This window comes from Scyliorhinus torazame, chromosome 2 (genome assembly GCF_047496885.1).
Source record: "Scyliorhinus torazame isolate Kashiwa2021f chromosome 2, sScyTor2.1, whole genome shotgun sequence".
NCBI classification, from domain to species: Eukaryota; Metazoa; Chordata; class Chondrichthyes; order Carcharhiniformes; family Scyliorhinidae; genus Scyliorhinus; species Scyliorhinus torazame.
Genome location: NC_092708.1, coordinates 213,135,204 through 213,160,061, shown reverse-complemented (window position 1 = coordinate 213,160,061; position 24,858 = coordinate 213,135,204). Strand labels below are relative to the sequence as shown.

Genomic DNA, 24,858 nt, shown 5'->3' with positions numbered 1-24,858 from the left:
GGAGGCCGAGTGTACCGGGACGTCCCTTGGTGGAGCTACCGGGACGGGCCCCAGAACCTCCTCCTCCCTCGGGAAGCCACGGTGGCCCCCGGGCCTTACTGTGGGACGGAGATGTGCTCGGAGACATGCCCCGTCGCACCCCCGACACCTGGCGCTGCCAGTCCTGGAGGCCTGCAGCGGTATTGACCACGGTCCGAATGTTCGCCGAGACGGGGCCCAGGGAGTGCCACATTCCTGCCAAGGTCTGTGCTATCTCAACCTGTGAGTGCGCTACGCCATCCATCACGTGTGCCAGGCGGTCTATGCTCTCCGCGACTGACTGCTGGGACTGAGCCATCGCTTGCTGGGACCGGGCCATGGCCTGCTGAGACTAGGCCAGGACCCGGAGAGCGGCGGCAATATCCTGTTGGCTCTGGGAGATGGCTGCCTGTGAGAGGGCAGCCCGCTCCTGGGCCATGGATGACGCGTGCACGTGAAGCCCAACGCCTTGCAGAACCTGACCCATGGCCAAAACCCCTTCACCCATTGCCTCCACCGCGGACGCCACCCGTGTGGTGTCGGCCTGGGTGGCTGCGATGAGCGGCACCACTCCCTGCTCCTGGACGCGGATAGACTCCTCCAGCTGCGTGTGCAGGTCCTGGAAGATGGCCCTCATCCCGTTACTCAGTCCCTGGGTGTCCATACGCATCGGTTGTCCGGGTGGGTCAATTACATCCAGGAACCCGGGAACCGTCTGGGTGGCAGCTGGTTGCTGGGCCTGGGCTGCCTCTCCGACCGTCCAGCCCCTCGGCTGCTCCAAACTCCACCTGCTGTACCGGCTCGGCTGTGGGGTGCGCACCAGACCGTGACCGGGAGCCTCATCACTTATCTGCCCAACCGAGGTGAGTGTCTCTGTGATGGTGAACGGTGTGGGAGACAGCAGTGCCGCAAGCTCGAGGTCATCATCCGTCAGGAAGTCTGGTGTGTATTGTTCCCCCTCATGGCCCGGCGCAGGCTCCATGCGGGCCATGTCGTCTTGACCTCCAGTTCGATCCAGCGGGTGTGTGGCCGTGATGTGGGCTTCGGCATTACTGTCCACTCTGTGCCCCTGACTAATGTCTGTCCAGGAGGTCTCAGCGTCCCTGTCCTGTGTCCCAGACTGTGAGGTCTGCCCACCTGTCCGACCAACTGTCAACCTCTGGCGTGCGTCCCTGGGTGCCGTTGCGGTGGGTGGCGTTGGGCTGCTTCCTGGGCGAGACGTCCCTGAAGGTTCGGACGATGGCCCTGGGGAACATAAAAGATTCGGGGTTCGTTAGACACGGTGGTCCGGGTGTATGGTGGTGGTGGGTGCACAGTGTGAGGGGGAGGGGATCGGGGGTGCAGTGGCCAGAGTGTGAGGGGGGGGGGGATGGGATCTGGGGTGCAGTGGCCAGAGTGTGAGGGGGGATGGGATCTGGGGTGCAGTGGCCAGAGTGTGAGGGGGGGATGGGATCTGGGGTGCAGTGGGCAGCACGGTAGCCTTGTGGATAGCACAATTGCTTCACAGCTCCAGGGTCCCAGGTTCAATTCCGGCTTGGGTCACTGTCTGTGCGGAGTCTGCACATCCTCCCCGTGTGTGCGTGGGTTTCCTCCGGGTGCTCCGGTTTCCTCCCACAGTCCAAAGATGTGCGGGTTAGGTGGATTGGCCATGATAAATTGCCCTTAGTGTCCAAAATTGCCCTTAGTGTTGGGTGGGGTTACTTGGTTATGGGGATAGGGTGGCAGTGTTGACCTTGGGTAGGGTGCTCATTCCAAGAGCCGGTGCAGACTCGATGGGCCGTATGGCCTCCTTCTGCACTGTAAATTCTATGATAATCTATGATAATCTATGAGTGTGAGGGGGGATGGGATCTGGGGTGCAGTGGCCAGAGTGTGAGGGGGGGGATGGGATCTGGGGTGCAGTGGCCAGAGTGTGAGGGGGGGTGGGATCTGGGGTGCAGTGGCCAGAGTGTGAGGGGGGGATGGGATCTGGGGTGCAGTGGCCAGAGTGTGAGGGGGGATGGGATCTGGGGTGCAGTGGCCAGAGTGTGAGGGGGGGATGGGATCTGGGGTGTAGTGGCCAGAGTGTGAGGGGGGCGATGACGGGTTGGGGGTGGAGAGGACATGCAGGGTTCTCTCACTTGCTTTTGCGTCTCCGACCTGGCATGGCGCGATCTCCCGGGTGGCGGATCCCCCAGCGAGGTCCAGGGTCCTCTGCTCATGAATGGTTAGGGGGTGCAGGACCGGAGAACCCCCTCCGGTTCTCATGCGCTCCCGCTGGTTATGTACTGTCTTGTCCTGGGGGGGGAGGGTTGGATACAGCATCACCATTGGGCGGGTATCATCAGGGCATGCAGATATTGACAACATTGTTGCTGGTTCAGGAGACAGCACGCCATGGGTTCGCTCCAGGGGGGGTCACGGGGCTCATGTGGGTCGAGTGGATAGTTGGGCACCGTGACACCCCCCCCAACATCGCCCCTGATGCCCCAGTCCCCCTCAACACTCCCAACGCCGTGCCGGGGAGGGGTGGGGGGGTGGGGCCTGGGGGCACCCTCATGGCACTTACCCTGGCAGCCCGGGTGAGGTCGTGCAGCTTCTTGCGGCACTGCTCCCCGTCCGGGGGGTCTGCCCCACAGCACTGACTGCAGTGCCCACCTCCCGCCAGCCGCGCCTCACCGCGCTGGATGACTGGCGATGCCCACTTCTTGGGCAGAGGGTGTCCCTTCTCCGCTCCACCTCATCCACCAGGGTGTCCAGGTCCGTATCCCGGAACCTCGGTGCGGCTCTTCGGGGCTCAGCCATCTCCTCAATTCTCCTCCGGGTCCTCTGTGCGCGGTTCGCGCAATTCATGACGCAGCGGTGCGTCATTCGGGCGTCGCACGGTGACGACGCGGCCTTCGCGGAAGGCCCGCCCGAGGTTCTCGCGGCCCCGATCCTAGCCCTTTTTCGGACCCTGAGTCGGTCGGGATCGCCGTTGTGAACCTCGATGGCATTCCCGACGGCGCGGACACTTCGGCGTGGGAGTGGAGAATCGCGCCCCATGTCTCGATAAGTTCAACAAGAAATCACTAGCCATTCTATTGATAGTAACACTTACTTAAAGTTAATATTTGCTCAAGCACCAATTCATTCTTATTAACCAACTGCTGCCTTATTACCACAATTTTGACTGAGTCCGTACAATGTACTATTCATAACCTGTACAGCTTAACCATTATTTTCTTAACGTCCTTGCGGGTGTGTGTGTAAGCAAGGAAGAGTCTGATTCAGAACAAAGTAACTGAAATATTTGCACCAAACATTATCAATACCATAAGTTAAAGGTTGGATTCACCATTAGCCGTCACAAACCAGTTATTTATATTAACCTTTTTTGATCAGAGTGGATACAAAAGATACAGTGAAAACCCAATTAATAGAAAATAAATATGACTCATATGAAATAATTAAACATAGTTAGGCATTTACGTAACAACAGGCTTGGTTCCTTTACATTTCAGTTTCAGGAAGCATACCGTACATTAATAGAAGGTGTCAGGAAATAAACAATAGTCTTCTCTGTTAATGTTAATCTTATTATATTTTCAGCAGCTTTGAAGACTTTGCTGAGACTTGCTTTCCTTGGATACTTCTTCATTTGACATTTCAGCTATGCTATTCAATAACTTCAGTTTCTTGTATACTTGCAAGAAGCAGTTCACTGTCTGCACAGCATGAGACAAAAAATACCTTTACAAATGGAGCATGGCCTTAAGCAATAAAAATTAGGTACCTCTGGAACCCTTGGTATTGCTGTTTACAAGCGAGCAAAGACTCCTCTTACAAAAACTATCTGTCATGATGTAGGCTATGGATTTTAAAGGTTTCCTGTGGGAAAGACAGTTTGCTGAATCTACAGAAAGTGATACATATGTGCTCTTATGTTTATTCTCTCATCCACTAGTGCTATTTACAATCGCTGATTAGCTTATTAATCAATTTAACAACAGAGCTGAAATCATTATCAAGGCTAATGAATTTAGTAATATGATAGAAAATGGGCATGAGTAGGAAAGAATCAAATGTATTGTTTTTATTTGTACTTCTTGATGTATTCGATAATCTGCTAGTTTATGCCTAATTATGTGCTTTTGTGACTATTCCCTAGGAAGAATTACACAAGAAAGAGTATCAGTGGTTGAAAACATCTCTTCAGCAATGCCATAAGCAGGTAAGCAGTTGCTGATGTGTGATTATGTGTCGGGCAATTATTTTTGTAATTAAAACAGAAAATACACAGTTGGCCAATCCACATTAATAAAGTAAAAATGACATGTTGTGATGGTGTGCAACCTTCATCAGAACATCATAAACTGTAAGTCACACCAATATGTAGTTGCATGTGATTCCTGTATATAGTTTTTTGCTACTCCTTCATATAGTCAGGCATTGCTCCAATATGTAGAATGTCACTCCTATAAGTATTTTGTTATTTCGGTATGGAGCTGTGAGTCAACCCGTATATCTGGATCACTCTAATGGTTGTATAATGCACTTTTATAGAGTTATAAGCTAATATTGTACGTAGTTGTAAAATTTCCTTCTTCCTTCCCAGTTCCTATCTCATTGTTCAGAAATTACTCTGATTTATCTTTCTTGACTCCAAAGTAAATGACCTCCGATTGCCCACATTGAGCTCGGTCTGCCATAGTTACACCCACTCAATTAATCTGATACGCACAGTTGTAAATGAACCTAAGAAGGGAAAAACAGTTTGGACCAATATTCTTATTTCCCCATTTTACTGGGGTTCCATTTTAAAGTTTACAAGACAAGTTCAGGTCAGTATTCTTGTTTTTTCCTTCTCGGAATTGCCCCTAAATATAGCTAGTAGGTGGTGACTCTAGTAAGTAATACAAAGATATTTCAACTTTTAGTTGCAACAAATCAAATGATCAACTACAATCAGCTGTCCCTGCTGCTGTTCACCCTAACGATCGAACCACTAGCTCAGAGCGGCAAATAATTGGAAGGGGATCCGGAAAGAGACAGAGAGCACAGAGTTTTGCTCCGTGCAGATAACCTGCTCCTCTACGTCACGGACCCACAAAGCAGCATGGAAGGAATCATGGTGCTCTTGAAAGGGTTTGGAACCTTCTCGTGCTACAAACTCAACCTGAGAAAAAGTAAGATCTTCCCGGTGAACCTGCAAGGGAGAGGGTCAGAGCTGTAAGGGCTGCCAATTAAACAGGCCCAAAACATCTTTGAAAGTTGCCACTCAAGTGGATAGAGCTGTGAAGAAGGCCTATGGTGTGCTCGCGTTCATTAACAGAGGGATTGAATTTAAGAGCCGTGAGGTGATGATGCAGCTGTACAAAACTTTGGTAAGGCCACATTTGGAGTACTGTGTACAGTTTTGGTCGCCTCATTTTAGGAAGGATGTGGAAGCTTTGGAAAAGGTGCAAAGAAGATTTACCAGGATGTTGCCTGGAATGGAGAGTAGGTCTTACGAGGAAAGGTTGAGGGTGCTAGGCCTTTTCTCATTAGAACGGAGAAGGATGAGGGGCGACTTGATAGAGGTTTATAAGATGATCAGGGGAATAGATAGAGTAGACAGTCAGAGACTTTTTCCCCGGGTGGAACAAACCATTACAAGGGGACATAAATTTAAGGTGAAAGGTGGAAGATATAGGAGGGATATCAGAGGTAGGTTCTTTACCCAGAGAGTAGTGGGGGCATGGAATGCACTGCCTGTGGAAGTAGTTGAGTCGGAAACATTAGGGCCCTTCAAGCAGCTATTGGATAGGTACATGGATTACGGTAAAATGATATAGTGTAGATTTATTTGTTCTCAAGGGCAGCACGGTAGCATTGTGGATAGCACAATTGCTTCACAGCTCCAGGGTCCCAGGTTCGATTCCGGCTTGAGTCACTGTCTGTGCGGAGTCTGCACATCCTCCCTGTGTCTGCGTGGGTTTCCTCCGGGTGCTCCGGTTTCCTCCCACAGTCCAAAGATGTGCGGGTTAGGTGAATTGGCCAATGATAAATTGCCCTTAATGTCCAAATTGCCCTTGGTGTTGGGTGGAGGTGTTGAGTTTGGGTAGGGTGCTCTTTCCAAGAGCCGGTGCAGACTCAAAGGGCCGAATGGCCTCCTTCTGTACTGTAAATTCAATGATAATCTATGATAAATCTAGGACAAAGGTTCGGCATAACATCGTGGGCCCAAGGGCCTGTTCTGTGCTGTATTTTCTATGTTCTATGTTCTTAAAACCAATTCCGCTACCTGGGGATCCAAATTGCCCATGACGGGACAAGGATCTACAAGTGTAACCTGATCAGCATTGTGGAGGAAGTTAAGAAGGACCTGCAGAGGTGGGACACGCTCCCACTCTTCCAGGCGGGGAGGGTGCAGATGATCAAGGTGAATGTATTGCCCAGGTTCCTCTTCCTGTTCAGATCCATATACATCCCACAAGGCCTTTTTCAATTCAGTGGAAAAATTGATCATGGCATTTGTGTGTGGGGAGGGGGGCGGCTGGAAGAGTGGAAGAACCCAAGGATCCCCCAAAACGGCCTGCAAAGAACGAGAAGCATGGGGAACTTAGCCCTCCGAAACCTGCAATATTGCCACTGGGCAGCAAAAGTGGAAAGAGTAAAGAGATGGATAAAGGAACCGGAGGCCAAATGGGTAAGAATGGAGGAGGACTCCTGGATGGGGACATCCCTCTGGGACCTGGCCATGGCAGCGCTCCCATTCCCACTGACTAGACACTCAACGAAATTGGGTCAGGACACTGGAATGAAGCACTGCACAGGGTCAACTCCATCTCCACTTGCGCAAGGCTAAGCCTAATGCAGCTGAAAGTGGTATCCAGAGCACACGTAACCAGAACCCAAATGAGTAGGTTCTTCCCGGAGATGGAGGGAAAATGTGAAAAGTGCAAGTGAGGCCCGCCCAATCACGCCCCAATGGTCTGGTCTTGCCCCAGATTTGTTGGGTTCTTGCCAACTTCTTCGAGGCAATGCCAAGGATGTAGGAATGAGCTTGGAGCCATGCTCGAGAGTGCCAGTCATTGGGGTATCAGAACAGCCAGGACTCTTTATGGGGAGGGCAAAATGGCGAGGTTTGGAGAGAGGCCCTATGCAGGGCCCTAGCTTTTGTCTCTCTAATCACCTGCCGAGAACTCCTGCTTTTCATGGGAATGTCACTTTAAGAAATGTTTGTCTGCTCAAGTGGCTGCAGTGATGTCAGAGTGTGGGTGGACCTGAGCTCTGGCTCTGCTTTTTAGTTTCTCTTTGAGAAAAAGCTTGGGTGTGTCTGTGCTTTTTGGTTTCGTTTTAGTGTTGGAGCTGAAGCCAGCCAAAGAAGGTGTAATTTCGATCTCTCTGCCATCTAAAGACTATCTTTAGATCATTTGGTGAATTCAGAGTGATAGCTTCTTTCTGTAGAGAATTTAAACCTGATGTGCTTCTGTAAAAAGGATTTCTGTCTTATGGATGTTAAAAGGAAAGTTTAAGGATTACTTAGTGTTGTATTCTTTGGGGGGTGTATTTGAATTGATGGTTGCTAAGATGTTCACTGTATGCTTTAAAAAGGTTAACTGAGTTCATAGAATAAACATTGTTTTGCTTTAAAAATTCCTTTTAAATTTCCGCTGCACCACACCTGTAGAGTGAGCCGTGCGCACCCCATACCACAATCTCGTAAAAGTCGTGGGTCAGGTGATCTCTGTGATATACTTTGGAGTTCTCTAAACCCTGGCCCATAACATGCTCAACTGACGATCAGCAGGCTGGCTGCTAAATGGAGAAAATTAAATTCAACGTCTGGTGTTGGAAGAGGGCTTCCACAAATGTGGGGGCCATTCACCAACAGATTACAAGACCTGTTTTCAGCCAGCAGCCAATAAGCCAGGGGGAGGAGAGATCCACAGAAGAACCACAGATGCAAACAGAAAGAGAGAGAGATGGGGGGAGGGTGCACAGGGTCAACTCCATCCCCACTTGGGAACAAAGGGGCACAGACCCAACCATACCTAACACAAAACAGCAGTCGTACCCCAACAAGCCCAGGCTGGATGACCCAACAAACAAAGAAGTCATGCCAGAAAGCAAGAAGGTGAGGGGGATCAGGGAGAAAGGGGGAAGAGGGATCAGGAGGCCAAGTAAAAGCTAGGCTTGTGCAGAGAAAAATGAAGTGTAACCAATGTATACAGTGAATTGTAACCAGTGTATATAGTTTCTGAATATGTTCACTTTCATCTGTGTTTTGTACAAGAAGGAAAACCCGAATAAAAACATTTTTAAAAAAATAATCAAAGTAATGCGAAGACCTTTATAAAATTGTCTATTTATTGGAATTTTCAATTTGTTTCAAAAATTCGTATGAAACAAAAAAGCAAAAAAACAGCTACAGGCATTTTTGTACAGCAGGAACAGCACCAAACAACTACAAAAAGTCCTGAGATTGAAGTCACAAGTGTTCGACAAAAGAAAAAACTGCCGCTAACTCTAGAGGCCAACCCCCTCCCCACTCCAAGAAAATCTTTCCATAATTAAAAATAACGATAAAAAGGTGATAAATGGCTGCCACCTCAGGTAAAATCTCTCAACAAAGTCCCTGATGGTAAATTTAATTTTCTCCAAATGCAAAAAGGACATTAGTTCCTAACTAGCCAGTGGTACAAGGAGGAGTGGGCGACCTCCAACCGAACAATTTCCACCTCTGGGTTATCAATGTGGCAAAGGAGATAATGTCCGCCTCTGTCCCAGAGTGAACTGCTTTGACAAAGGGTCATCTGGACTCGAAACGTTAGCTCTTTTCTCTCCCAACAGATGCTGCCAGACCTGCTGAGATTTTCCAGCATTTTCTCTTTGGTTTCAGATTCCAGCATCTGCAGTAATTTGCTTTTATATAATGTTCGCCTCTGCCCCAGAGTGAGCTGCCAGAGAGTCCAAAACCCCAAATATGATCACCAGCGGGCATAGCTGTAATTCTAATTGGAGGATATTAGACATAGTGTTGAAAAAGGAAGTCCAGATGCTGGTGAGTCTGGGGTAGGACCAAAACATATGCATGTGATCTGTGGGGAGCAAGCGAACAGCTTAATATTCGGGAAAAAAACACCCATTGTTGCCTTGATGAAGTCTGTCCTATCTGGCACTTTGAATTGAATCAGGCTCAACCGGGCATATGAGGGCGTGGAGTTGACCCTGCATAGGGCCTCGCTCTAAATCTCGCCATTTTGCCCTAACCCTGTTCAGTGGGGTGGGATTGGATGAGAGAATGTGGCCATATAAGTCTGAGATAGACTCCCTGCCCAGCTGAGCCAAGGATAGAATCCTCTCAAGTAGCATAGAAGTTGGAGCCAGAGGAAAGGAAGGGAAAGTCGCATGGGTGAAATCACGAACTGGAAAGTAGCAAAAGGCTAGAGTTGGGTAGCTGAAATTTGTCTGCTAATTCTCCAAAGCTGGCAAACCTCCCCTCCATGAATAGCTGACCAAAGTGCTTGAGTCCTTTCAATTTCTACGAGTTAAAGTCCAGCCCCAAATGTAACAAAATGTGGTTGTTACAGATAGGGGCCAGTGAAGACAAGGACGGGAGTTTAAGATGTTGGTACTGTTTCCAGATTCTAAAAGAGGAGACCACCACCGGGTTCGAGGAGAAGCTACTGGGAGAAATGGGTAATGGTGCAGTAACTATGGCTCAGAAAGTGGATGTAGTGAAAGAGCCTCCATTTGGTCCCTGATGGGACCGGGATCACTGATCCACAGTAAGATTTTTGGGATTTTGGTGGCCCAGTAAGAAAACAATAAGTTTGGGAAGGCCAAGCCGCGTGTCTGACTTTCCCTCTGGAGTAGAACGCTGAGATTCTTGCCTGCTCAGCCAAAGGCGGTTATCAATTTATTAACCTTAATAAAAAAGAATTTGGACAGGAAAATGGGGAAGCATTGAAAGAAAAAGAAAAATCTAGGGAGTATGCTAATTTTTATTGTTTTAATCCTGCCAGCCATAGATAGAGGAAGGTTGTTCCATCTCTGTAGGTCCGTTCCAGCATTGTTAACCAGGCTGGAATAATTCAATTTATGGAGTGGGGCCCAATTGTGAGTAACCATGGCCCCCGAGTAATGAAAACATGTACTGGAGAGGCGAAAGGGTAACATGCCTAAATGGGCTGGTCTTCCAGGGGGGTTGTCCGGAAAACATTCACTCTTACCCGAGATTTAATTTATAGCCAGAGCAGAAAACAAAAGCTTTAAGTTTCTTCATTCTGCCACTGATGGAGGGAATTGGGTCTTTAATGTATAAAAGTAGATCATCTGCATAAAGAGATACCCAGTGTTCCATCCCATCCCGATTAATATCCCTCCATTGATTGGAAGCTCTCAAGGCTATCGAGAGAGATTCTATTGCCAGGGTGAGTAAAAGTGGAGAGAGTGGGCAGCCCTGCCTAGTTCAAGGGGAAGTAGTCTGAATATAAGCATTCATGTGAACGCTGGCAGTAGGGGCATTGTGTAGCAAACGGAGTCATGAAACAAATTTTTGGCCAAATCCAAATCTTCCAGTAATCTCAAACTAATATTCACATTCTACCCTGTCAAATGCTTTCTCTGTCTCTAGAGGTACCATCATCTTTGGCTCGGGAGCAGGAGAGAGAGAAAGTATAACATTTAGGAAGTGACATATATTAGTTGATAATTGTTGGCTCCTACAATGCCTGTTTGGTCCTCTGAAATTATGCTTGGTAGGCAAGGCTTCAACCAGAGCGCCAGAACCTTAGTGAGCAGCTTAACATCTGCATTTAAGAGAGTGGGCGGCATGGTAGCACAGTGGTTCGCACAGTTGCTTCACAGCTCCAGGGTCCCAGGTTCGATTCCCAGCTTGGGTCACTGGCTGAGCGGAGTCTCCACATTCTCCCCATGTCTGTGTCTGCGTGGGTTTCCTGCAGGTGCTCCGGTTTCCTCCCACAGTCCAAAGATGTATATGTTAGGTAGATTGGCCATGATAAATTGCCCTTTGTGTCCAAAAAAGGTTAGGTGGAGCTACTGGGTTAAGGGGATGGGGTGGAGGTGTGGGCTTCTTTCCAAGGGCTGGTGCAGACTCGATAGGCTGAATGGCCTCCTTATGCACTGTAGATTCTATGATTCCATGAGAGATGTGTGGATATGAATCGCACTCAGTCTGGTCCTTGGCTTTCTGAAGGAGCAAGGAAATATCGGCTTGAGTAAGGGATCAAGGCAATGAACCGCGGTATAGGGAGTTATTGAACATATCTAACATCAAAATTGTAAGTTGTTCCAAGAATTTCTTATAAAACTCGATCGGAATACCACCTGTGCCAGAGGCCTTATCAGCCTGCATAAGGCCAATGCATTTTAAAATCTCAACGGGCATGCATAATGGGGAGTCCAACTCACTGCTCTTGCCGCTTCAACAGATGGGATGGGCAGGCTGTCCAGAAAATCAGCCATTATCGACTTGTCTGCGGGAGGCTCAGATTTATACAGGTCACAATAATGGGATGTAAAAGCTGCATTTATCTGAAGAGTGGCGGAAACGAGGTTGCCTCCTGGGTTGAGTATCAGGGGGATCTCACAGGATGCTGATTGGCATTTAAGTTGGTATGCTAAAAAGACGACTGGCCTTCTCCCATATTTGTAGAAATTGCCCCAAAAGCGCTGGAGCAGATGTACGGCCTTACTGGTATTTAGTAGATCAAACTGGGTCTGCAACATTTTTCTACTTGTGAATAGCTCTGGAATAGGATCGAGTGAGGTGCTGGTAATCTCCCTCTAAAATGGAGCTCACCAGCCTCTGTTGTTCTAATTTCTTCATCTCTAGCGCTGTGTGCTATAAAAAATAATTTCCCCCTGAGGACAACTTTAAAAGACTCCCTCAGCATGGAAGGGGAGATGGAGTCGGACCTATTTAATATAGTTGTCAATAGAGTTGGACTGGCGCTTGTAAATGTTTTCATCTGCTAGCAAAGTAGTATCCAACCTCCAGGGTGGACGTTGGGTGGAGTCGGACTCTAGCAGCAGATTATCAAAGTGTGGGGCATGGTCAGGGATTACAATTGCTGAGTACTCAGCCGGCACTACTGATGGGTGGAGAACCCTATCTAGAAAAAAAATCAATACAAGAATGCGCATGGTGAACATGAGAGAAAAGAGAGAAATCCTTGCCATTCAGATGGAAAAAATGCCAGGGGCCTACCCCTTCCATCTGAGTCATGAAGGAAGACAAAGCTCTGGCCACCCCTAATGGGACAACAGATTTGGGTTTTGAGTGATCCAATTTTGGGGCCTGAGCATAGTTCAGGTACCCTCCTTAAATAAGATGGTGTGCGTCAAAGATAGGGATGGAATATAACAGAGAGCTGATAAAATTTGTATTATCCCAATTAGGGGCACAGACGTTGACCAGAACTACTGGTGTGTTCAATAGGGAATTGTATACGATTATATATTGACTATTTGGATCAGCCACAATCTGGGATGAGAATTGGACTCTTTTGTTGATTAAAATCGGCATGCCCCAGGCCCTGCCACTAAACCTAGAATGAAAAACTTGCCCAACCCATCCTTTGCACAACCTGGTCTGATCTTTAATGCATAAATAGGTTCCTTGCAAAAAATAAATTCAGAATTTAAGCTCTTAAGATGCGCAAATGCTCTTGATCGTTTTACAGGGCCATTCAAACCCCAAAGCGTTCCAGGTAATCAGTCAATTGGAGGTCTCCCACCCCCCCTCAAACCGAAGTCAGCCATTGCCAAGGAGGGATGTTAATCAAGGGGCACTGAGAAGACAAAGCAAGAAGATCAATCCAAGGTAGCCATCGAGCCAATTCAGGTGACTTGACAAAGAGAGACCAGCAGACACCATTAGCAAACTAAAACTAAAACTGCACCTCCCAACCCAAATACGCCATCGCAGTCGAGCATAACCATGCCCAAAAGCAAATGGAACTGTGGGAAACAGTAACCTCACCTAAAACCTACAAATAACAGAACACAACTCAACGCAAACTCTGAGCTGTTTAAAAACTATCATGAGCTGCATAAGACCTTTGATTTCACTCCTGTCAACTAATACACTTGTTGGCAAGGAGACTCCCAACTGGGGAGTAAAGACTTATTTAACTTCAAGTGCTATGAGAGCGACTGAAAGTCATGCCAAATGGTAATAACGAAAAGAAAGAAAAACGTTATGGTAAAGAACGATTAGTAGAAATCCCTCATATATGACCAAGGTCATCAAGAATGCACCCATACAACAGACATGAAAAGTGGTCATACATGAACCATAGATCAGATTAAACAGAGCACAAATTGTGCTTCTGGACAAAGGAGTCTGCAACTTTCGGCATGTCAAAAGAAAAGCCATTTTCATGGAATGTTACTCAAAGATAGGCTGGATATATCATCCCAAAGTTGACTCCATTCTTATACAGGGAAGATTTCACTTTGTTAAAGGTGTCCCTTTTCTTGGCTAGGTCTTCACTCATGTCCTGGTATAATCTGATAGAGTGGCCTTCACACGTAAAATAACGGTGCTCCCTTGTCCATCAAAGCACTAACTCCTGCTCCTTAAAGCTGTGAAACCTTGTGATTACTGCATGAGGAGGATCTCCAAAGGAAGGCTTGGGTAGAAGCGAACGGTCGGCCTGGTCTAATTCTGGGGCGATGGAAGCATGTTCTCACCCACCATTGTGTGGAACAGGTCTGAGAAGTACTGAGTAGGGATGCGGCCTTCAATCCACTCTGGTAACCCCACAGCAGATTGTGTCTTTTGGATCTGTTGTGCAGATTGTTCAGCTTGGGTGTTGATGCCCTGTTGTCCTTGATCACAGACGCAAGGTCGGACTCCAAGGAGGTGACCCTATCATTATGGTCAGACAATGCAGTTACAATGCCCTTGATTGTGGCTCCTTGTGTTTTGGCAGTCTGGCTGGTGATCTTGAGAGCTGAATGAATGAGAGCAAGGCCTCGATTAAAACTTTAAGATCAGAAGTCAAGCATTGTCGATATTTCTCAAGCTCAACCGCCAACATTCTGCTGAGTGACGTTAATGGAGTGGTTGGAGAAGAAGTTGTCATTGCCATAGAATTATCATAGAATTTACAGTGCAGAAGGAGGCCATTCGGCCCATCGTGTCTGCATCGGCTCTTGGAAAGAGCACCCTACCCAAGGTCAACACCGCCACCCTATCCCCATAACCCAGTAACCCCACCCAACACTAAGGGCAATTTTGGACACTAAGGGCAATTTAGCATGGCCAATCCACCTAACCTGCACATCTTTGGACTGTGGGAGGAAACCGGAGCACCCGGAGGAAACCCACGCACACACGGGGAGGATGTGCAGACTCCGCACAGTCAGTGACCCATGCCGGAATCGAACCTGGGACCCTGGAGCTGTGAAGCAATTGTGCTATCCACAAGGCTACCATGCTGCCCCCATCTTACCTCCAGTTGATCTGTGGGAGGCTTCGGAGTCTGCTGTTGAAATTCAGGCCAATTCTTTTCTGACTTTGCCTCCCCGGGCAATTCCAAGGTTTTCCCGGTTAGTTAAAGACCCATGGCACCGAGAAAAATGGTAAAACGGTCAGAATTCCAGCAGGAACCACCTTATGCACGTCTTCCCCTCTCACCGCTCCCTCGGAAGTACAGGAAGACTTTTAATTGTCAAGGAGCAGTTTGGGAGGTTATGGGCGCAATTCAGTGAACTTCAATTAAAGTCCGCTGAACGGTGTGTTTAGCGGGGGTGTTTCTCTGTACCTGCACAGCCAAGAAAGATTGCGCTATTCAATGGCACTTTGTCGTTTTCTATTGACCTCAGGGAGATTCTCTCCGCTGAGGCCACAAGTAGACGTATTTCTCCTGATGAGCTGAAGGTCGCCAGCAGGAAAGTCTTCTCTCAGATCTGGGCGCTATTTTGGAAGGCTGCCCCGATCTTGTCCCCACCTCCATTTCAGGCCCCTTCCCCCATTTTTGACCCTGACTTCATCCAACATTGGGGAGGCCCCTGGGAAAACCCCCTCAACCTCCCTCCACCTGGTAACGCCCCCCCCAGGCCCGACGCCTGACAGTGGCAACCTGGCAGCCAGACATTCTGGCACTGCCAGAACGGGATGCTAGCAGTGGCCCTGTCAGCCCCACCCTGGCACCCTGTGGCAGTGCCAAGGTGCCTGCTGCACAACGGAGAGCCAGGAGGCCACCCTGCATTGTCCCGACCACCTGGGAATCTACAATGGCCTGGAAGACCCCCAGGTGCCGTTACGTCTGCTAGGTACTAAATGACACCCTAGCAAGGTCTCCCAGATGCAGCTGTTGAGTTCCAGACAGGGGTGAAGCCGCTTATTTAAAAATGCTGACCTGGATCACACCCAGTGGGGGCAAGGTCCAGATCATGACATCTTGCAAGATTACATTGAATGTCACAAGACGTTTTGAGCGTCGCTGATTTCACGGAAATCCACCTGCAAGATTCAACAGCCTCGTCCCAACACCAAGTCGGGCGCAATAAGGCCGCCAAATCATGCTCTAAATTTCTGAAATTAAGCAATGGATTGGAAATGTGATGTAATCCCATTCACCTCCAGGTTTCACTGGGACGCATTCCAAGGTGACTGATAAACCCCTAAGGAGATGGCATATCAATCATTTAAATATTTAAAGAAGCACAAAAAATGGGGATGGATAATATAAAATAATGGTTACAATTTGAAAGGAGGTGTTGGAACTGAGAAACTTGGGGTGCATGTTCACAAATTGTTGAAGGTGACAGGGCAGGTTTAAAAGTGATTAAAAAGTGATACAGAATTGGACTTCATAACTAGAGGCACCGACCCTCTGGAAGAGCATCGTACCGAGGCCCACCCCACCCCCCACCCTATCCTCATAACCCCAGTTACCTTACACATATTTGGACACTAAGGGGCAATTTATCATGGTCAATCCATCTAAGCTGCGTATCTTTGGACTGTGGGAGGAAACCGGAGCACCCGGAGGAAACCCACGCAGACAGGGGGAGAACGTGCAAACTCCACACAGACAGTCACCCGGGTCCCTGGTGCTGTGAGGTAGCAGTGTTAAGCACTGTGCCACCATGCCACCATTAATCAGCAAACTGCAATGGCCTGGGAATCGAACCCGGGTCAACTACTTGGAAGGCAGCTATGCTCACTACTATACCACCATCATATCAGCGCGCCGTTTTTAAAAACACCCCAATACAAAAATTGACAATAGAACCCCTCCTCTATAGAATGACTCCTCCCCCCCCCCCCCCCCCCCCCCACCCCATCTCCCATGGAAACTCTCCCACGGAACCCACCCCCCCCAAAGAATCCCCCTCCACAGAGAGAAGTGTTTGGGCAGTGCCAAGGGATAGTGTCATAGGCACTGCCCAAGCATGACCCCCTCCCCCCTGAAGGATGTACTCACCTGCACGGTAGCATTGTGGATAGCACAATTGCTTCACAGCGCCAGGGTCCCAGGTTCGATTCCGGCTTGGGTCACTGTCTGTGCGGTGTCTGCACATCCTCCCCGTGTGTGCGTGGGTTTCCTCCGGGCGTTCCGGTTTCCTCCCACAGTCCAAAGATGTGCAGGTTAGGTGGATTGGCCATGGTAAATTGCCCTTAGTGTCCAAAATTGCCCTTAGTGTTGGGTGGGGTTACTGGGTTAGGGTGGAGGTGTTGACCTTGGGTAGGGTGCTCTTTCCAAGAGCCGGTGCACACTCGATGGGCCGAATGGCCTCCTTCTGCACTGTAAATTCTATGGATTGCGGTGGGCTCTGCTCGCCAGGTGCAGACGGTAATGTCGTTATGGAATTTGCTCAACTCTACCCTGCCTCAAGATGAAAATTCAGGCCATAGTGTATGAAAGCAAAGATGTTGTGATGAACCTTTATGAAACACTGGCTGGACTTCAGCCGTAGTTCTGTGTCTCGTTCTTGGCACTGCGCTTTAGCAAGGATGTGAAAGGTTTGTGAGATTGCAGGAAAGATTAATGAGAATTGTTCCATGGGTGAAAGATTCAATTATATGGATAGATTCGAGAAGCTGGATTGTTCTCCTTAGAGGAGAGAAGATTGAGTTGGAGATTTAATAAAAGAACAAAATCATGAGGGTTCTAGACAGAAACCGTTCCCATTGGTGGTAGGGTTGCAACCAGAGGAACCTATTGAAGGCGACTATGATGGTATGAGGCAGGGGATGACTGTGATGGACTGGGAAACATTATGGAAAGGTAGGATAGGGGAGAGGCAATGGCAGGAATGAATAGATGAACTCCAAAAGTTGTTTATTCCTATTCGGCGCAAGAGTGAAAAGGAACTGTGGCCAAACCATGGCTACAAGGGAAATTAGAGGGTAGTACTAGATTCAAAGAAGAAACATACAAATTCGCAAGAAAAAGCAATCGACCTGGGGATTGGCAATAGTTTAAAATTCAGAAAAAGAGGACCTTGGGATTGATTAAGAAGGGGAAAATACAATATGAAAGTAAGCTAGTGGGGAACATAAAAACTGATTGTAAAAGTTTCTATAGGTACGCAAAAAGTAAAAGATTGACAAAAACAAAAATTGACAATAGAACCCCTTACAGTCAGAAACGGTGGAATTCATAATGGGGAACAAAGAAATAGCTGAGGAACTAAATTCGTACTTTTCTTCTGTCTTCATAAAGGAAGACATGAATAATGTACCGGAAGTCTGAGAAACACAGCTTTTAGTGAGGAGTCCAGGCGTGTACGGGACTGGCATGATATCACAGATAATTTGATAGAGGGATATTTCCAGTCAGGCCTTATCTGCATTCCATTAATATAATGCAAAATGGCTTCACACCAGCCGCTTGCAGGAATGGCAACCCGCCATCAGGTGTGGGTGCACAGTTCTGCTGTCATTATACACTGGTGGGAACCCGATTTTACAGCCCTGCTGTATTGTTCCAACACCATCCCCTTCCCCCTCAGACTGGAAAATCCTGGCCTATATTTGACTGTAGATGGTTTTGCTTTCCAAACAATTTAAATCTCTTCCATTGAACAGCTAATAACTTTTGTTAACCTGTAAACATTTTCAGATCCAGGAAGCCTACCCCAGTATATACTCCCACAGCTACATTGACTACTCTCCCTCTCACCTTGCATCTTGTAAGAACTTATCCCATTATCCCAGTTTCTACACCTTTGTCAGGTCTGGGGCTGGATTCTCCGATAATGGCGCCAAGTGTTGTCGTAAAGACCGGAGAGTTTTACAACGGCGTCAACGGGCCCCAGGTCCATCGTTTCAACGGCCCACAAGGGGCCAGCACGGCCGCCGTGGCAGCACGTTAAAAGGGATCTCCCCCAACACACGTCCATCGCAGGGAAGAGGGCCGCACGCAGTGCAGCGCCGAGATTCCGGGAGCGAGGACTAGACACCCTCCTGGACGCGGTGGAGCACATGAGAGGGGTCCTGTACCCCGCGCACGGCCGCTGGACAGCAGGCACCATCGTCCGGCGTTTGTGGATGGAGGTGGGCAATGCCATCGGCGTCGTCAGGCCTGTTGTCATGACAGGTTACCAGTGCCGCAAGAAGCTGCACGAGCTACTAAGGGCAGCCAGAGTGAGTCCCAAGCACTGTGCCCCTGGCACCAACCCCTCTACCCAACACTTGCGATCCCGGCCTCTAACCATACATGCTGTCTTGTGTCTTACAGGACCAGCCGGCGATGTTCCGGGCTCAGCCGACGCCCCCTGCCGCCAGCCAGTGCCAGGGCCAGAGCCCCCCAGGGACGCAAGCACCGATGGGGAGGGCAGCCATCACAACAGCCCTGCGCCTGATAAGAGCCAGGACACATCCACACAGGACACGTATCTACACAGGACACATCCACACCAGACACAGGACACATCCACACAGGACACAACCACACTGGACATATCCACACCGGACACAGGACACATCCACACAGGACACATCCACACAGGACACATCCACACAGGACACATCCACACAGGACACATCTACACAGGACACATCTACACAGGACACAGGACACATCCACACTGGACACAGGACACATCCACACAGGACACATCCACACAGGACACATCCACACAGGACACATCCACACAGGACACATCCACACAGGACACATCCACACAGGACACATCTACACAGGACACATCCACACCAGACACAGGACACATCCACAGAGGACACATCTACACAGGACACATCTACACAGGACACAGGACACATCCACACTGGACACAGGACACATCCACACAGGACACATCTACACAGGACACATCCACACCAGACACAGGACACATCCACACAGGACACATCTACACAGGACACATCTACACAGGACACAAGACACATCCACACTGGACACAGGACACATCCACACAGGACACATCCACACAGGACACACATCCACACAGGACACATCCACACAGGACACACATCCACACAGGACACACATCCGCACAGGACACATCTACACAGGACACATCTACACAGGACACATCTACACAGCACACAACCACACAGGGCACATCTACACAGCACACATCGACGCGAGACAGACATCCACACAGGACACATCCACACAGGACACACATCTACACAGGACACATCCACACAGGACACACATCTGCACAGGACACATCTACACAGGACATATCTACACAGCACACAAACACACAGGGCACATCTACACAGCACACATCGACACGAGACAGACACAGGGGACGGACACACAGGGGACGGACACACGGGACGGACAGGCAGGGATTCAACGGGCAGTACACAAAGACACAGGAGACGCTGGATTTCGGGTCCAAGGATGACATGGCATTAGACTTTCCATCACTGCTATCACCCACATCCTCCACCATCGCAGAGACTACCACCTCGGTTGGGCACTTTACTGATGAGGCTCCTGGGACACTTACTGGTGTGCCTGAACTTCGTCCCCTCACTGTGCCTGAGCAGAGGGCACTTGAGCTCGCTGGCAGCCCCAAGCAGCGGGAGGTTGCAATGCCACTCCGGTTTAGCAGGTGAAGGTAGGTGCAGCCGAGGGGCCAGATGGTCGGAGGGCAGCCCGGCCCCAGGAACCAGCTGCCGTCCAGACGGGTCCAGGGTTCTTGGATTTTCCACTCCCACCCATAGATCTGATGCAGTCAGCGACCAAGGGACCAGACAAGGTGATGACGGCCGGCTTGCAGCACCTGCAGACGCAGATGGAGGAGTCCAACCGCCTGCAGGAGCAGGGAGTGGTGCCGGTCATGCTTGCCACCCAGGCCGAAACTGCACAGGTGGGTTCCGCGGTAGAGGCAATGGGGGCGACGGTGTCGGACATGGGTCAAGTTATGACAGGTGCGGGGCTTTCTGTACAGGCGGGGGTCGTGGCCCAGAACAAGGCTGCCCACTCACAGACAGCCATGTGTCAGAGCCATGTGTGTGGTGAACATATTGTACCATTCACCACTGCATCACATTGTATCACGCTGTTGCCCATGTGGGCTCCATCTATGGACCATTGTACTGTACTACATGGAATGTATCATGTTGGTGCCCTTGTGGGCTCTGCCTCTGGCTCCGCCCCCATGAGGGGAGGTATGAAGAGCAGCTGCCCTGTAGGCGGCTCTCACTAGCAGAGCAGTCGCAGGCAGGCACTGTTCTAGTCGATTAAAGCCACAGTTCACTTCCACTCACTGTCTCGCGTGAATTGATGGACGCAACAATTTAATCGACTACAACACCGCAATGGAATCAGCCCTCAAACCTGACCGACTGGAACTCGACACACAGGCCGAGGAAACCAAAGAGATTTTTTTACACTGGCTCCTCCTCGCCCTCCATCACCGACGATCAGAAGCTGAGCCTCCTCTATGCCCGGGTGAGCCATCGAATCTCTGTACAACTCGAGGAAGCCTCCACATACGCAGATGCCCTCGCGATGCTGAAGCGCCTATACGTAAGACCGGTGAACGAAGTGTATGTGCGGCATCTCCTCACCGCCAACGCCCCGGGGAATCGCTGGAGGAGTACCTACGCAACCTCAAAGTCCGCGCGCGAAGCTGCAACTACCAGGCCGTTACAGCCTCTCAACATATAGAACTCGCCATCTGGGACGCCTATGTGGCTGGAGTCAGGTCCAACTGCATCCGACAGCGCCTACTCGAGAAAGGCGTCCTCGACCTAGAAGAGACGGTAAAACTAGCCACCTCCCTAGAAGTAGTTCCAAAGCCTCAACGCGTTCCTGTCTGATCACGCGAGCCCCTCGTGGACCCTCGATCAGAGAGTACCCCAGGCCTGTGCCGCGCAGCTGCCCACCAAACCCGGGGGGCTACCCTGCTATTTCTGCGGCCAGCACCGGCCCCCAGCAGTGCTGCCCGGCTCGGAACACGAACTGCAGCGACTGCAGCAAAAAGGGACACTTCGCCAAAGTTTGCCTGGCCAGGTCCAAATCCTCCAAATCGCAGGCCCACCTCTCAGACTCACAGGCCAGCAGACCCCGCAGTGTGGCTGCATGCCTGCCGGCTCCGCCCTCTTCGGACGCATCATCTGCCTCGTGTTGTCCGTAGGGGCAGCCATCTTCAACTCCACACAACATGGGCGACTCACGGGGGCCGCCATCTTGGCTGCCGCCTCCCATGCGGCCCGCCACGTGCGACTCATGGGGGCCGCCATCTTGGACGCCATCTTCCTTGCCGCCCGACACGTGCGACTGACGGGGGCCGCCATCTTGGCCGCCATCTGAACGCCACCCGACATGTGCGACCGACAGGGGCAGCCATCCTGGGACCACCCCATCACCTCCGACCACGCTGGCTACCCGCAACTCGGCGCGGTGACCCTTGACCAGTCACGACCAAAACACCTCCGGAACTCCATGATGACCGTCCGGGTCAATGGACACGAAACGCCTTGCCTGTTTGACTCCGGGAGCACGGAGAACTTCATTCACCCAGACACGGTAAGGCGCTGCTCGCTCCAAAACCTCTCTGCACTTCAAACAATCTCCCTCTCTTCCGGATCGCACTCAGTGCAGATCCGGGGGTACACTGTCGCGATACAGGGCGCCGAGTACGCCAATTTTAAACTATATGTACTCCCCGATTTCTGCGCTCCTCTCATGTTGGGACTGGACTTCCAGTGCAACTTCAGGAGCCTAACCCTGAAGTTCGGCGGGCCCCTACCCCCACTCACCGTATGTAGCCTCGCGATCCTGAAGGTCAACCGTCCCCCGCTCTTCACAAATCTCACTGCCGACAGTAAGCCAGTCGCCACCAGGAGCAGGCGGTACAGTATCCAGGACAGGACTTTTACCAAGTCCGAGGTCCAGCGACTCTTGCGGGAAGGGATCATCGAGGCCAGTAATAGCTCCTGGAGAGCTCAAGTGGTGGTCGTCAGGACCGGGGAAAAGAACCGGATGGTTGTAGACTACAGCCAAACCATAGACTGGTACACACACCTCAATGCGTACCCCCTCCCCCAGATAGCGGACATGGTTAATCAGATCGCACACTACCGAGTCTTCTCCACGGTGGATCTGAAGTCCGCATACCACCAGCTCCCAATCTGCCCGGAGGACCGCCACCACACGGCCTTTGAGGCAGACCGCCACCTCTTCCACTTCCTCCGGGTCCCCTTCGGCGTCACAAACGTGGTCTCGGTCTTCCAAAGAATGATGGAACGAATGGTGGACCAGTACGGGCTGCAGGCCACAATTCCGTACTTGGACAACGTCACCATATGCGGCCACGACCAGTAGGACTACAAAGTCAACCTCCAGAAATGGCTCCAAACCACCCAATCCCTCAACCTCACTTATAACAAGGAGCAATGCGTTTTCCGCACACCCAGACTAGCCATCCTCGGCTACGTCGTGGAAAACGGAAATCTAGGGTCCGACCCTTACTGTATGCGCCCCCCCTCCTGCAACTTCCTCTTTCCCACTGCCCCAAGGCCCTGAAGAGGTGCCTCGGGTTCTTTTCCTATTACCCCCGAGTCCATCCCCTTCCATGTGGAGAGCGACGCGTCAGAGGTCGCCCTCGCCGCTACCCTCAATCAGGCGGGCAGGCCAGAAGCATTTTTCTCCCGTACCCTCAACGCCTCAGAAATTCGACACTTCTCAGTCGAAAAAGAAGCCCAAGCCATCATGGAAGCTGTGCGGCATTGGAGGCACTACCTCGCTGGTAGGAGGTTTACCCTCATCACCGACCAACGATCGGTAGCTTTCATGTTCGATAATACACAGCGGGGCAGGATCAAGTACGATAAGATCTTGAGGTGGCAGATCAAACTCTCCACCTATAATTACGATACAGTGATTCGTCCTGGGAAGCTCAACGAGCCCCCAGATGCCCTGTCCCGCGGCACGTGCGCCAGCACGCAAGATTCCGACTCCGGGCCATCCACGATGACCTCTGTCACCCGGGGGTCACCCGGCTTCTCCACTACATCAAGGCCCGCAACCTGCCCAACTCCGCCGAGGCGGTCAGGGCCATGACCAGGGACTGCCAAATCTGCGCGGAGTGTAAGCCGCACTTCTATCGACCGGATAAGGCCCGTCTGGTGAAGGCATCCCGGCCCTTTGAGTGCCTCAGTATCGACGTCAAAGAGCCCCTCCCCTCTACCAACCGCAGCACATATTTCCTCAACGTCGTTGACGAGTTCTCCCGCTTCCACTTTGCAATCCCCTGCCCTGACATGACCGCGGCCAACGTCATCAAGGACCTACATAGTATCTTTCCCTTGTTCGGTTTCCCCACTTACACAGTGACCGGGTCTCCTCGTTTATGAGCGACGAACTGCGTCAGTACCTGCTCGGTAAGGGCATCATCTCTTGCAGGACTACCAGTTACAACCCCCAGGGAAACGGAGAGGTGGAGAGGGAGAACGCGATGGTATGGAAACCGTCCTCCTGACCCTACGGTCAAGGAATCTCCCAGTTTCCCAATGACAGGCGGTCCTCCCCGACGCGCTCCACTCCATTAGGTCCCTACTTTGCACAGCCACGAACAAGACCCCTCATGACCGCCTGTTTGTTTTCCCCAGAAAATCCACCTCCGGGGTCTCGCTTCCGTCCTGGCTGAAGACACCGGGGCCCGTCCTACTCCGCAAACACGTCAGGAGCCATAAGTCCAACCCCCTGGTCGAGAGGGTCCAGCTCCTTCACACCAACCCCCAGTACGCATACCTAGAACATCCCGACGGCCGTCAGGATATGGTTTCCCTCCAGGACCTGGCACCCGCAGGCTCCCCTACCACCACCCCAACCTACCCCCCCCAACCGACACCGACCAGCGCCCCTGCCCCTACATGGCCTCCACACCCCCTCCTATACTCCCTCCCCCCTTCGCCGACCCACAGGAATGAAGCTCCTGAAGACACGCTCCCGGAGTCCACGCCTGTGCCTGCACCGAAGAGTTCACCACCCATGCCCGCACCAACGAGTTCAACACCCGAGCCCGCTGCGATACCAGAGCTCCGGCAATCGCAGCGCATGATCAGGGTGCCGGACAGACTGAACCTGTGAACCCTTCACCCCCGCCGGACTTCAATTTTTTAACAGGGGGTGAATGTGGTGAACGGGGGCGACGGTGTCGGACATGGGTCAAGTTATGACAGGTGCGGGGCTTTCTGTACAGGCGGGGGTCGTGGCCCAGGACAAGGCTGCCCACTCACAGACAGCCATGTGTCAGAGCCATGTGTGTGGTGAACGTATTGTACCATTCACCACTGTATCACATTGTATCACGTTGTTGCCCATGTGGGATCCACCTATGGACCATTGTACTATACTACACGGAATGTATCATGTTGGTGCACTTGTGGGCTCTGCCCCTAGCTCCGCCCCCTTGAGGGGAGGT

At 50.8% G+C, this 24,858-nt stretch overlaps 1 protein-coding gene across 2 annotated transcripts in view; it reads left to right on the top strand.

The window, feature by feature from the left end:
* LOC140395520 (uncharacterized) overlaps window positions 1–24,858 on the top strand; it is a 1,079,902-nt gene that overhangs the window by 660,348 nt on the left and 394,696 nt on the right. For both annotated transcript variants that reach the window (XM_072483429.1, XM_072483418.1), the window contains one exon: window positions 4,148–4,210. In XM_072483429.1, coding sequence (XP_072339530.1) covers window positions 4,148–4,210 — 63 coding nt within the window. The remainder of the gene's footprint in view (window positions 1–4,147; window positions 4,211–24,858) is intronic.